The 13,603-nt window shown below is 38.6% G+C and overlaps 3 protein-coding genes across 4 annotated transcripts; all 3 read right to left on the reverse strand.

The window, feature by feature from the left end:
- Positions 1 to 1,612: 1,612 nt before the first annotated feature.
- LOC135141375 (EH domain-containing protein 3) lies at positions 1,613 to 5,000 on the reverse strand. The gene is made up of 2 exons (XM_064072432.1): positions 3,471 to 5,000; positions 1,613 to 2,202 (listed from the first exon to the last, which is right to left on the reverse strand). The coding sequence occupies exons 1-2, from the start codon at positions 4,867 to 4,869 to the stop codon at positions 2,003 to 2,005; spliced, it is 1,599 nt and encodes a 532-aa protein (XP_063928502.1). The 5' UTR covers positions 4,870 to 5,000; the 3' UTR covers positions 1,613 to 2,002.
- A 2,137-nt stretch (positions 5,001 to 7,137) lies between these two features.
- On the reverse strand, positions 7,138 to 11,111 carry LOC135141872 (solute carrier family 41 member 1-like). 2 transcript variants are annotated; one of them, XM_064073440.1, is made up of 6 exons: positions 10,987 to 11,111; positions 10,763 to 10,924; positions 9,438 to 9,756; positions 9,129 to 9,308; positions 8,788 to 9,079; positions 7,138 to 8,066 (listed from the first exon to the last, which is right to left on the reverse strand). In XM_064073440.1, the coding sequence occupies exons 2-6, from the start codon at positions 10,771 to 10,773 to the stop codon at positions 7,360 to 7,362; spliced, it is 1,509 nt and encodes a 502-aa protein (XP_063929510.1). In that variant the 5' UTR covers positions 10,774 to 10,924; positions 10,987 to 11,111; the 3' UTR covers positions 7,138 to 7,359. The 2 variants fall into 2 exon arrangements, with proteins under 2 accessions (XP_063929510.1, XP_063929511.1); XM_064073441.1 differs by lacking the exons at positions 10,763 to 10,924; positions 10,987 to 11,111 and adding an exon at positions 9,806 to 10,748.
- Positions 11,112 to 11,211: 100 nt separating this feature from the next.
- Positions 11,212 to 13,024, reverse strand: LOC135141873 (solute carrier family 41 member 1-like). The gene is made up of 3 exons (XM_064073442.1): positions 12,874 to 13,024; positions 12,705 to 12,827; positions 11,212 to 12,657 (listed from the first exon to the last, which is right to left on the reverse strand). Exons 2-3 carry the CDS (start codon positions 12,804 to 12,806, stop codon positions 11,311 to 11,313), a joined length of 1,449 nt encoding a protein of 482 aa, XP_063929512.1. The 5' UTR covers positions 12,807 to 12,827; positions 12,874 to 13,024; the 3' UTR covers positions 11,212 to 11,310.
- Between the last annotated feature and the right edge of the window lie 579 nt (positions 13,025 to 13,603).

Consider the following 13,603-nt stretch of genomic DNA (forward strand, 5'->3'; position numbering starts at 1 on the left):
TATAGCGTGCAAGTAACTACTTAATCTACAACAAATTTTTTCAACATTACGTTTACACTAGTAGTTAGAATTTATAATTAACTGTAAAATACTTTATTTTTAAATGCAACCTTAGCAAATGACTGTATTTATCAACTTTGTGTAAAACACAAGTGTGTGGAAATTTTGATTTATAATAAGCTTATTAATATTGACGTTTTTATTTTCGTAGAAGAACCACCGGTTTTATGAACGTACAGTAGGCGTAAAAAAAGCCGATAAGCTCGTGCAGTGAGTAATAGTTCTTGTTTTTTACTTTCTATTTTAATAGGCGAAAAAATAACGCGCACTTATTGTGGACGAAATAGAAGATAATAATAGCATTTAACGAGTGACTTACATTTTAAAGGCTGGAAATATTATCATTATCACTGTTCAATGTTCCTGATAGCCGATTACTCATCAGTGTAATAATAATAATAATAGTAAACAGTATCAGTGACCCTTTTTAATATCACGATGTTAACGTTAATCGCTTATATAAATATATCTCCTTATTGCATTGTCAAAAAATCCCGCTGGTATATTATTCGCGGAAACATGTTTGATGATCTCACTTCTTGTTCTCATAACCACTATGTAAACAAATAATCGATGTGACATTAATCAGTGCCGTAAGCGGAACTGGATGAAAGCTTTTTTGTGCTTGAAAAGCTAATTTATACACGTTATTCATTTAGGGTTCATTGCAGTTACAAAACGTACTAATTTTTTATTTTCGTGCTTTACAACTACATTATCGTTAAAGAATTTTAATTTCGAGGACAGATAAAATTAATAAAAAGCGTAAATATATATTAAATTTTTATTGAAACGTTAAGTCCTTTCTCTGAGTCATACTACTACTGTAACGCAATTAGAGTATTTCAAAACTCGCATTTTATCAACAATTGCTGCAACATGAAGACAGCTTTACAAGTAAATTGTTTGCAAATCAATATACCAACAAACAACTGTTCTCTGTTGTAATAAAATGATCGGGTTAATTAATATTGTTTTATTTTGTAACTATACGTCCATTAGATTATACAACGTTTGTTTGGCGTTTAAATTTCGAAACGACGGTTTCTTAGTACAGTGAGATAGTAAATGGGGATTTTATTGAATCCTGACGCAAGATTGATTTTATATTCGATTTTGTGGTTTCCAATTGGGAGCAACAATGCTCAAAATTTGCGCCATTGACAAGTGAAACGACTCTTAGGTTAGGCAACCAACAATACACAATTTTGCGTCACTAGTTATAGCACATAATGAGAATGAGTGCATACAAACCCACGTATTAACGACGAATCTAAAACAGGTCTTCAGTGTATTGCACTATTTTCTGGAGGATAAAAATACTACATGATGCCAACAGTGTGGATAGATTTATTACCAAGACGAGTGCACGTTGGGTTGCCTAATACCCGTAATTAGTCTACGAAAAGGATGAGAAAGATTACGTCTAATGTACGTGGGCAAAATGCAAATGACAAAATCGTCGTAGTAAATTTGTCCATTCACCCTTGAAGTTGGCGATATGATTAAAGAAAACGGAAGTTTTTTAACTTAAATATTTTATTAACTTAAATACAACAATATAAATTGAATTCCTCAAGTGCCTATAGGATTCTATGAAGTCAATAGTAAATACATAAATAATAGAAACAGAAACCGATTGAAATCGTACGAAATTGTAACTAATGTCGTTTATAGTTATATAATACAAATATATACAGTACGCATTTTATTATCACATGTTGATATTAGACAGCTTTAGTGTTAGTTAATTGTGGCCATTCCTTACATTACGCTAAACCTAATATTGCAATATAAAGATAGAAAACTAACAAAACTAATTTTTTTGGTATTGGAATCAAGAAAAGCAAATATTCTCTTGAATTTGTACATTCTTGACTGAAGAGGCACACAGAGAATAATAATATATAGCACTTGTGGATGATGGTAAAATAATACTAATTTAACGCTTGGATGGTGGTAGGAGATGGGTTGGTAGCTCTGCTGGTAAATCGTTCCCGTCGATTTTAATATTAATTAGATGCATCGCTAAAGCAAACTCTTCGTTATCCAGCATGCCATCTTTATCCACGTCCGCCAGTTTCCAGATTTTGCTCAAAACGGTATTAGGCAACTTCGATTTTTGCATCTCACTCTTTGCAGCTGGAAAAGAGTTGGATTTTAAAACAAATATTTGAACCAATTTATGATGTCATATCAATAAATTCTTAATAACCAGGTAATATTTACTTTTGATTACTTATCTCGTTTGTTTTAGCCTCTAATCAAACTACACCTTTGAATGGTTTGCTTAAAAACACACAAACCTGGAGAAAAAGTATTAATTTAATTTAAAGTAATACATAGTTTAATTTGAATTGCTTATTTTCGGTGCACAACCAGGCCAACCTCACTCCTCTAATTACTCTGATTTAATTCGTCGGAAAATGAAATACTGTTTCGGCAACTATTATCTCCGGGAATTTTAAATCAGTCATAAACTTACTCACAGATTAAATAATTGGCTAGAAATGTGGAAAAAGTTATAAACATTCATCTAGGCTTGGAAGTGAGGAATTTCAGTGTAGCTAGCATGTGAATTTTTATGACTTTTTAACTCAGATTTTACAGCTCCAAATATAAACAAGTTTTATTAGGATATTTCAGGTGGTGAGGCTGCACATGTTCGCGAAACGCTAAAACCCTAACCGGCAAATTAATGATTCACCCGAAAGTAGGGAATGTCAATCTCGCCCATTCGCCCATTAAAAGATTCATTACGGAGGAACTCTGCGTGCCAAAACGTTTTTATTAACGTTTAGTCGACTATTTTTGTAGCTGCTGGGATCTCGCTATCACTAAAAATATTGGCAAGAAGGCAAATGCGAAAAACTTAAACCATAGATGGTTTAAAGTCATACATCGATTTGCTGTATTCGAACCCGGCCATAAATCGTCATAAATGTGCCATAAAAATTCACGTCCGACATCAAAATCGATGGATTTATGATCCAGCGCGTTTTCGATAAGTCGAGATCACGAGTATTGTAATCGTCAATTTTAAGAGGCAAACAAATCTGGGTTGATATGCAATTAAAAAGTAGTGGTTCGCGTTACGCACCAAAGATAATCCTGCCGCTGCGGTTTGAGTTTTTGTTTAAGACAAAGTGAGGTCAAAAAGCCTGGTCCAATGAAACTCGTGTCCATGCTAAGTGACAGATTTTTAGTTTTTAGTACTCTTTTGAGTCATGTCACTCCCGGACCGGCGATAAAAGCTTACGTTACAGTTGCGTAAACGGAAAGTGGGAAGCGCCGGTTTGTGGGTTTTTCATTCCAGTTGAGTGGTCTGATTAGAAATTTCGTTGAGTCAGTAATCAAAAGTACAAATTCGGTTACATAACGCTATAGATATCGGCGATAAGTAATCTTACCCATTCCTGTAACCTTCCCGTCGGCGGTAGCGATTTGGTCAAAAATTTGATCATATTTCGGTTTTTCCCTATTGACAATCCAGTCAATCTCGCCTGACCCGGCATCAATCCCTTCTCCTTTTTTGTATCCAAATGGTGACACGGTGTCCTCCACGCTAACAAAAGCCCCGCCCTTAACATTGCCCATTGTTTCCTTATTGTTGTCTTCCTCTAGCGGTATTTTAGCCATTAAATTGGCGATATCGTCAGCTAGCATTCGGTCGACGATTTCCAACAGCTTGGGTTTAAGCGGGTGGAACTTGGTGAAGTCCTGGTTAGCCAGGGTTTCTTGCATCTTCTTAATTTCGGGAAAATCCCCGGGGGAAATTTGATGTTCCTTTTGCAGTCTTTCATATATCACGCCCAGACTCTTAATAAGCTCCTTCTTTTTGGACTCCTTGCCTATGAACGAAGGCATTTCTTTCCTAAGCTCGGATATAATATAAGCGTGGACTTTGGCTAAGCGAGCTCGTTTAATTAAGTCGTTCAGCTTTCGCAAAGCCGCGTTCTTCGGCAGCGATTGCAAGTCTTTAAACAAGTCTTGTTCCTCGTCCTCGAACAGGCGTCGGTTGACGTCGTAGCGGAGGGGTTGGTCCCAGAATGAGCCTATGTAGACTCTGGCGACTTCAGGGGTCTGCAGGACTTTGCCTAGTGACCACATCAGGGCGCCGTACACGCGCATCAACTGCTGGTGGTCGATCATGTCGGCCTTGTTCAGCACAATACGGATTTTATCGTCGTGCCCACGTAAAGCTTCAATTGAACGCCTGAACTCATCAGAAATGTCCAGCTTGTGTGCATCAAACAGGAGGATTATTCTATCCACTCGTTCGGCGAACCACTCCAGAACCCCCGTGAAGTCGTAACCCCGGTCCACTCTCTGTTTCTCGCCGGAGAGTATCCCGGGGGTGTCTATGATGGAAATGTTCTGGAGCACGGGGGAGTTGACCAGGGAGCACTGCAGGCGGTTCAAGAAAGAGTTGCCGAACTTGGAAAGGGGGCGGAATTGCCTTTTGGGGTCGACAACTAGAGCATTACCTGGAATTATTCCCTCTTTGTCGTCGTACATTACGGCGATGAACCTATCGGTGGTGGGCTCCGGGCCGATTCGGATTCCCGGAAAGTCCCTCTCGAGAAGGTATTTTATAAACGTTGTTTTACCAGTCGAGTACTGTCCCACTAATAGTATCATCGGCTTCGCATCGAAATCTGAGTCTTCCAATTGCGGCGAGTGAAAGTCGTGGAACTGATAATGTTGCTCCAAAGGCAGTAGCTTATTTTTGTAAATGGTCTTAAGTCCTTCGACCACATTTGAGTACACTTCTGTCTTATTATTGTCCCTGCTTAACCAACTAAACATTTTGACACCGGTTATTTCACTGTCTAACTAATAAATAACTCTATACGACGACAAGTCGGGCCGAATGACATATCTAGTGAAAAATTAACTGATGTGATTACACGCCTGATGCTGGTGGGAGGGGACCAATTTCACTGCCAACGTTGCACTTTTAACCTAACGGTGCAGCCAACCAAACAGCAAGGATTACCCCAGCCGATCATACACTTCCAATAGGATTCCATTCTGATTTAAAAAACGATAAATAAAATAGATACAATTATGAACCGGAACTTAGGATAGGCCACCAACTATACACACTGAATGGTCCGCAACCAGTGGCGTAGCAGACGCTTTTCCCACCAACAACGTTCCAAATTTAAACACAAACAAAGTTGCCACCACTATTAAAAAGCCAAAACATTAGTACCGAAGAATTCAGAGAAGCTACAGCTTTGACACTGATTCTAATTTTAAGCTATTATGGAGAACATGTTGAAATTCGCATTCAATGTGAAGCGAAGATGAATAAATTGAAATTTTAATTTTTTGTTATAGTCTTGCAAACAACTGTCGGTACAATTTTTATGTAAATTAGGAGCTCAAACGTCAAGCTGTCTTTGGTAAAAACGGTTTATCTCCGGAATGCCAAATTTTACAACTTTAAATGATTATAGATAATATTTATTGTATTATACCCATAATTTGTTACATAAGCATATCGTTTTATTCACATCTAATGATAACACTTCCCCTGTACCTTTTTACTGATAAACAAAATGGAGTGTGAGTATCCTTGACTTTTTATTAAGGCAGCTCCTATAGAATATTGGAAAAAATTAGTCTAAAATTATCTAGAAAGAGCTGTCCTCACCTCTGACGGTGTGATCAAAAATTTTTCTTTTCTTTGGTTAGTGGGGTAAACTTACACGTCAAAACACAACTTGCCAATTTAAATTTCGACTAAGATTATGATTGTTTTCCGAGTCATGAACAACGGGCGGAATTGTGTTTCATACGCTAGATCCAGTGCTGTCGCGGCGATAGTTTGATTACAAATATATTTTTCTTTTGGACTATATCAACATAATATAACATTTCAAGATCACAAATCTGTGGTCCTGTGTTTGAAAAATTAAAAAGGGCATCGAGTATTGTTTTTTGAAGTAATATAGTAATATAGAAGTAGTTTTTTAACAAGCTGTAAACACTCCTAGCGACGCACTGGCTACGACCTTGTGGACCAGATCAAAGCGTCCCCGCTACTCGCCGTAAAACACACCTTGCTTCAACTGGGGAATTGCATCCGTAAGATAAATTTCCGCCTACTGGTCATGAATGATGGATTGACTGGCGAAAACACCGAAGGACGTTTCAATGGCGGTAAAAATTTAATTTCAAATCCACTGTTCCACAATTTTACAATTTTAGCAAAGTACGAAACTGATTGCCTTGAATTTTTTCACGTGGTTTAAGATTATTGTGATAATAAATCGGTAAGCAAAATTCAACTTTTCATCATTTCTAATAACTTGATAACGTTATCTTATAATTTTGCGATGTCAATCCGATTCTAAGTAGGCTGAATGTGCATGCACTTTCTTAACAAATTCTTAATTTGTGGAATCGTTTGTACAGAATGTTTAAACAAGAAATAAATAAATAAAAAAGAGACAATTTATTTTAGTGACTAACTTATAACGGGTTTATCCCAATTTCCTGAAATTCTTGGAACACAGTAATCGTTGCTATTAGAATTACACACAAAATATGTTGCTTCGCTTGTGCTTCAGCAAAGACAAAATTTCTCTCTAAGCAATTTTACACCAATTTTTGCAAATAAACAAAAAAAATATTATTTTTCTTTGAATTTGAGTGTTTTTTAACGTGCTTGTCATTTTATTTCGTAAAGAGATTTCAATCTTGTTGCAAAATAATTCAACAATCTATACATAGATTGCTGTTATCTTTCTTTCCACTGAATTAATCAAAAATAGCGTATATCTTGAGAAGTACTATTGCTTGCGTAAGGTTTACGTACGCCACTGGTAGGGTTCATTATATTCACACGATTTGCATAATTGTCTCAGTTTATTATTTTTTAAATAAACGCGAACCTCCGGTTCCTGTCCTAGTAGGAGTAGCAAAACGGCCTTCACTTAATTTTTAAATTGCTTCTTCAAGGTTACAGTTGCTATGATTGGGTACGATTTTGACAGCCGGCAACGTGCATCTCTTGGTGGGGGAAGTAGGTGGGGGTACGTTAGTAGGCGTGAATAACAATGCATGTGGTTGCCATTGTTTATTCTAAGAAAAAAAAATACATTTATAATAGTTCAAATTTCATCTATAGTAAAATAATATATTTAAGACATACTCTCTTCCTGTCGTTTCGAAGACAATACTAATTAACTATTGTCATTTGTGTTTTATCACAACAAAGAAGTTTTGAAAGAGGTATATAAAGGAACGGCTGCCCGAAACAACGCCTACTTCTATTTAATACTCTAATCAACGATCACCTGGTGTGTCGTGATCGGCAACAAGATACAAGAACTGAAAAGCAATGGCCAACAGTGAAATCCCCAGCAGGTCCCCGATTGACGTCAGATACGGAATAGCCGAATTATCGGGGTCGATTTTCTTCTTCCACATCCAGTGGATCATGATGTACGCCACATACAACAAAGTCGCCACTTGCATCACAGCTGCACATAAATATACTACAACGAACAGAGAGCTAAGGGATGTGTCTCCACCCTTCATGTAATCTATGGTATATATGAAAATGACGTGTCCGGGGATGACCATTGACATTAAAACGCGCGTCGTCCGCGCATGTGCTCCTTTGCCACAAAAACTCGTTACGGGTGATATGAAGATGACCGTGTCTTCGTCAACGTTCGACTCTGAAGTGAGAATTCCTAACTCGGCTTGCTTATGCAGTGCTGTGGAGATGCGGCTAGCCTGAACCGCCACCAGGTTTCCGCCAACGCCGTTGATCACCGGCTGGAAAACGGCGATACCTTCGAACCGGGACACCATAAAGTCTAGGATTAGGCCGCCCATTGAACTTATCAACATTGCCACCACCACGGGAGTCCAGCCGTGGTACAAGACGTCTTTGGTGTGGATGTTTCGTTTAGCGATCCATACCCACAGCGGAATGGCCAAAATGTAACCGGCGATTATGAGAGGGGCCAACCAGTCCTGAGTACCTGGCAAGAAAACACAACGTCAGCACCAGTAAGGCACGTAATAAAAGAAATATTGCTCATATAAGCATATAGTTAAATAGCGGAGGTTCTGATCCACTTTTCTCTGAACTAAAAGATCTACGTCCCACTACAATTTCAGACCTGTTCTGTCAGGGGCAAGAATATGAATTTCCTGACAAAAGTGGTGCTGAACCGGCACTATTTACGTAGCGTGTAAGATATATAAGTAACTATTTTAGTCTATTTAACACTGTTAAGATATTAACTCAATTTATTCCACTTTTCAAGATTCCAACTAACTATAGAGGGTCAAGGTCACGCAATTTTTTCGTTGCAAACTTAATCGATATCAAAATAAACTAGTAACGATAAGGTAAAAAGATCTGAAGGAAAAAATTCATGGCAGTCAAGTCTTGAATTTAACGAACTTTTATAAAAAATGTAAATATAGCTTTGGTTTTGTAGAGATTATCAATAAAACGCTTAATTGTTTATTATATAACAGTTGCGTCAAATGTAAGCAAATTGCTGTGATATTAATTTAATTCTGACCTTTTGTATGATATGTATATCTAAAACACGCATGGATGAGAGAGAGAGGAACGATAGAATTATCATGTTTGACATTCATTGTGCCACGGCCTCGTAACCCCTATTAGTAGGGTTTTCAGTGACATGTCAAACAAGCACATCATAATCGCACTTCTTACGGTGAACTTACCAAGAGAATCGTATAGAAGCGTCGATACCCATGACAGTAACGTCAATGATGTAATATCCCCTAAACTTGCAGCTATTGGGGTTGCAACATTATCGGGGTTGATATGACAATGCCTTGAGAAAACAATAACGCCAGCTGTTATTAGACCTAAGACGAAACTTGCTATGGATACTGTTACTAAACTACTGGCACATAAAAGATAAGCACGATCTAATTCGACGTCATAACTTTTAATGGCTCCCATTACAACGGCGACTACGGCTCCCAAAAATCCTACGACTATAGCCTGACACTAAAAAGAGGGATTTTAAACGAAATTTGTGCAAATGGGAGGTGAATACCTGGATAAGTATTAAATTGCCTACAATAATACTTATTTTTTGTTTGGCTGTATCCATATGGCCGAGATTGGCTTGTGTGGATAACCTGGATGCGAGTGTCATTTCTAAGTTGCCTTTTAAGCCCAGAAGTGCAGGAATGAGTATTACGAGTTCAGTGATTTCTTCAAATACTGGCCAATGCTGAAATATTCGTGTTAGCGAGAGTGTAAGATGTGGGGTGCGATCCCGTGAAGTAGTAAATCATGGGTGAAGGTTTTGGGTTGCTTCAGAGGATCGCACGAAGAGAGAGAAAGAGAGAGAGGGATTTACCTGTATCCTGTCTAGGACTAGTCCTGCGAACACCATTCCAAACCCCGCGATAAGGAAAGGGATAAAAACTTGTATTGCGATCGAAAAATACGTCTCGCGTATTTGATCCTCATCGTCATAAATCTTCGCCTCAACAACAACATCTGGAAGTCTTCCATTATCATCGTTATTATCCTGTGGAGACTTGACGAGGGTTATTTCCATATCTATTGTAGGACCGGTATCGAAGGCACTTGATGGGCTCGGTGTATCTGAGGATTTCCGCGAAAGTTGAACATGATTGGTACTGCCCATGGCTTTTGATCCATAGTTTTCTTCACTAAAACACAATAGAATTTGAAAGTGGGAAAAGGGCGAGCTTTGCGTACCTTGGATGATAAAAAGGGTCTGGATTATGTTGCGTTTTGGCAATTTTTTAGGCTCAACGGCCCATCGGACATACACGCGACTACATCATGTGACGAACTGAATGTATCGATTTTGTCTACGTCTAGACTCATGAGGAACGTCTCGACGGTGGTTGTTACCGGCAACACGACTGCGCGAAGGGCTCTTTTGACGTAAACCAAAGGTCAAAAGGGTGTTTGGCGGGAAAGGGTGGGGTCGCACGCAAGGACTAGTTTACGGAGAAGACGTCACCCAATGATTAGAGGAACACGTTGCGTAACCGTCTAATCCTACATGGAATTTGAAATCGCGGATCGAACGATAATCATATTTTTAAATTGACCTTATACCCTCTGATAGAGACACCCTAGCGATAAATTACAGAGGACGTATGTTAATTTGGGGTTTGAGTAAAGTTCGACGGTGACATTATTACGAAATTCGAGATGACGATAGTAATTACTTTTTTCTTGAACGTCTAGCGGAAGTAATTTGCTGTTAAAAAGTAATTTATTACGTATGCTGATAATACCTAAAGAGCCGAATAATTTCGGACCGACAATTCCATTAAACTGCCTTGACGATACTTTACTGTGTTAAGTTTGCCCGTTTTTTATGAAATAATTAGCTCTTTATCAAACGCGCCGAAATTTTGAAACGAGAGTAAGCAGCGGTTGTGATACAACATATGATGGGATGTTGGGAAATGTTGCGCTTTTCAGGTGTATGTTTAAATCGACAGGCGGGTAAAAGTGACTTACATAATTTGAAAGCGCCTATTGCCTAGGTTAATCTTATTGAATATAATAGCAAATTTCCGGTGCTCTAGTAAAAAGTAAGTCAACTTCTGACACAGACCTGAAACTAAATCTAACTTGGAAGCATCGTGTTTGCAACTAAGCTTACTCGGGATCAGTGGTGGAATTTGAAAAACTTACCCCGTGGTCATCTGCAACTCTTGTTGTTTCTTCTAGTGTGAATTCGTCGCTTGTTTTGTTTAAAATCCATAATTCTCGTGGGAATACATTTATACTCACAAACACTTAAATTTAATGATGATATTTTTCTACAGGATGCTAATTAAGTGATTCGGTTGCGAGCTGGAATAAGACGTGCTTTTTTCGTAGAAACTTGTGATGTTTTGAATTTTATTGCACCTTACAATTGTAAGTCTTACTCCAAACTGCTTTCTGCGCAATTGTCCGGCAATAGCCACAAGTTATTATGGTCATTATACTATTACGCCCTCATAGCGTCGTTTAAATGCGTGAAAATGGCCCATGAATTTGCTATGAGCGAGAGCCTTGAGTTACACTATTTGCAATTGGTGTCCGGATCTACTTTACTTCCGTAATAAACATCGCACGCCCTGTATATTAAAAAACGGTTACATGAAATAGAAAATTTATTTCTTCTTTTTGTATATGTATATGTACATAAGGATAGCACCAATGAAGCAAGTGGAAATTGATCACGTACGTCATTCTTAGTCCCCTACGTCGCTGTCCCGGTCCCCAATCAGGAACAAGAACTGGAACGCGATTCCAAGAAGCAACGTGCCAAGAAGATCTCCCAGTGCCGTCAAATAAGGAATAGCGGAGTTGTCCGGATCGACGTGGTGTTTCCACATACTAAGGGTCATAACTTGGGCTATATACAATAGGAGTGCCACCTGAAGAATAGCGGCTATCAAATAAACAATCATAAAAATAAGTGTAAAAGAAGTATGACCGGCTTGAAGATAGCTAATAGTATAGGAAAATATCAAATGCCCGGGTATAACCATCAACATGAGCATGCGCGCAGTACCAGCATGGCTGGTTTTGGCACTATCACAGAACGCGGAGCATGGGCTCACGCAGACTTGCATACTACTCGGTAATTGGCCTGGTTTTGCTTTACTATGAAGTTCCGTCGAAATTCTACTAGCTTGTACAGCAACCAAGTTTCCACCAACTCCATTAATGACTAGCTGAAAAACTGCCACACCCTTATATTGTGACACAGTAAAATCTAGAATTAACCCCCCCACGCTGCTGATGATCATAGCAGCGATCACAGGTGACCACCCGCTGAACAAAACGGTACACGTATATTCGTTCCGGCTGGCGATCCAAGCCCATACTGGCACTAAAATCAGTCCTATAAAAATAATAACTCTGGTAAACCATGGATGACTATCCATTGTGTTGTAAAATAACGACGCTAGCCACGATAGACAAGCTAAGGTCGTCAGATCACCCAAACTAGCAGCAATCGGAGTTGCCACGTTGTCTGGGTTAATGTTAAAATGGCGCGAAAAAAGTATTACACCGACCATGATTAAACCTAGGATAAAACTCGCCCCAAAAGCGGTCACAAGACTACTGGCACATAGTAAAAGGGCGTGGTTTATGTTAATCACCCCTGATGGCACCCAACCGAAGATAACGGCTGCTAGAGAAGCTAGGAACCCCACGACTATCGCCTGGCATAAAATTAAGGCTAGGTTGCCCACCACCAAACCTAGCATTTGCTGGCGTGTATCCAAGTGACCTAGATTGGCATGGGTGGAGAGCCTTGACGCCAGCGTCATTTCTAGGTTGCCTTTGAGGCCCAGCAATGCAGGTACAAGTATGTATACTTCGGAAACTTCCTGGTACACAGTCCAATGTTGTACTTTATCCAGGAGAAGACTCGCAGCCACCATCCCGAAACCGGCAAGCAGAAACGGGATGAACATTTGTATCGAAGTCGCCCATAATGACTCTTTTTGTAGTGTCACTACTTCTGGCTGACTTCCGCTGTTTTTTTCAAGCAATGTGCATGTATCTGAAGCCCCTTCCTCGTCCCACTGTAAAAGCCACATAAGACAAGCAAACGAACAGAAAAACTACTTACGGCTTCTTGGTATTTTTGATTCATGCTTACTGAGCCATCTAATGGTTTTCTGCGTTTTTTTGCTCTACGTTTCAGATTATGTCGGCCGGCACTTGACTCCATTGTATGTAAAAATTATTGCTTCTATAAAAACCAAATTATTAATTTATACGAACCGATAAAAACTAACCTCAAATTCAACATTCTTTGCATTTTGATTCTACTGTTAACACTAGACGTAGTTAGGACTTAGCACTTGAAGACTGATTTTAATTGTGCATTAACACGTACACAAATTAAAATCTCAGTAATCAAAAACATTGCCACACTAAACGTCAAAAGCCAATGCAGGGCTGCCAACCTTGGGTGCACAGATTGCTGAGAAAAGTCCAAGTCCAAGATGACGCACAAAATTTAAATAAATCTGAGATTGTTAGCCGAATTTACATAATTTATTTTCTGTTTAAAAACATTCTATTTTTGGAACACAAAATCATTAGAAAGTATAAAACGGGCTACGATACAATTCAAGAACATCTGATTCGACCTTCGTTTATAAATTCATTAAAATTGTCCACAGTTTATCAGTGTGGCTCACATTTTACTTATGATAACGAATAGCTCACATACAAAGGTAAATACCTGTTTGCAACAAACCAAGTTCAGAGTGTCGTTAGCTCGACTTTTTATTTTTAATTGCAATTTTAAACACAAAAACAAGCATTCCAAATAAATGCGCCTGGTGTTCAAACCTTATACAAGACCCACCTGAGGCCTGAGCCTCAGGAACAACTTATCAAAAAGAAACACTGATTTGTACATATGTGTGTACAACTTTCTGGTACTTGAATTACTTATAGTAAATCTTAAAGAACAAATAATTTCTTGTTTTTGTTGAATATAGTTATGTAACACTTTTG

Source organism: Zophobas morio, unplaced genomic scaffold (assembly GCF_036711695.1).
Source record: "Zophobas morio isolate AGI-343-1 ecotype UQ-CSIRO unplaced genomic scaffold, CSIRO_AGI_Zmor_V1 ptg000044l, whole genome shotgun sequence".
Lineage (NCBI taxonomy): Eukaryota > Metazoa > Arthropoda > Insecta > Coleoptera > Tenebrionidae > Zophobas > Zophobas morio.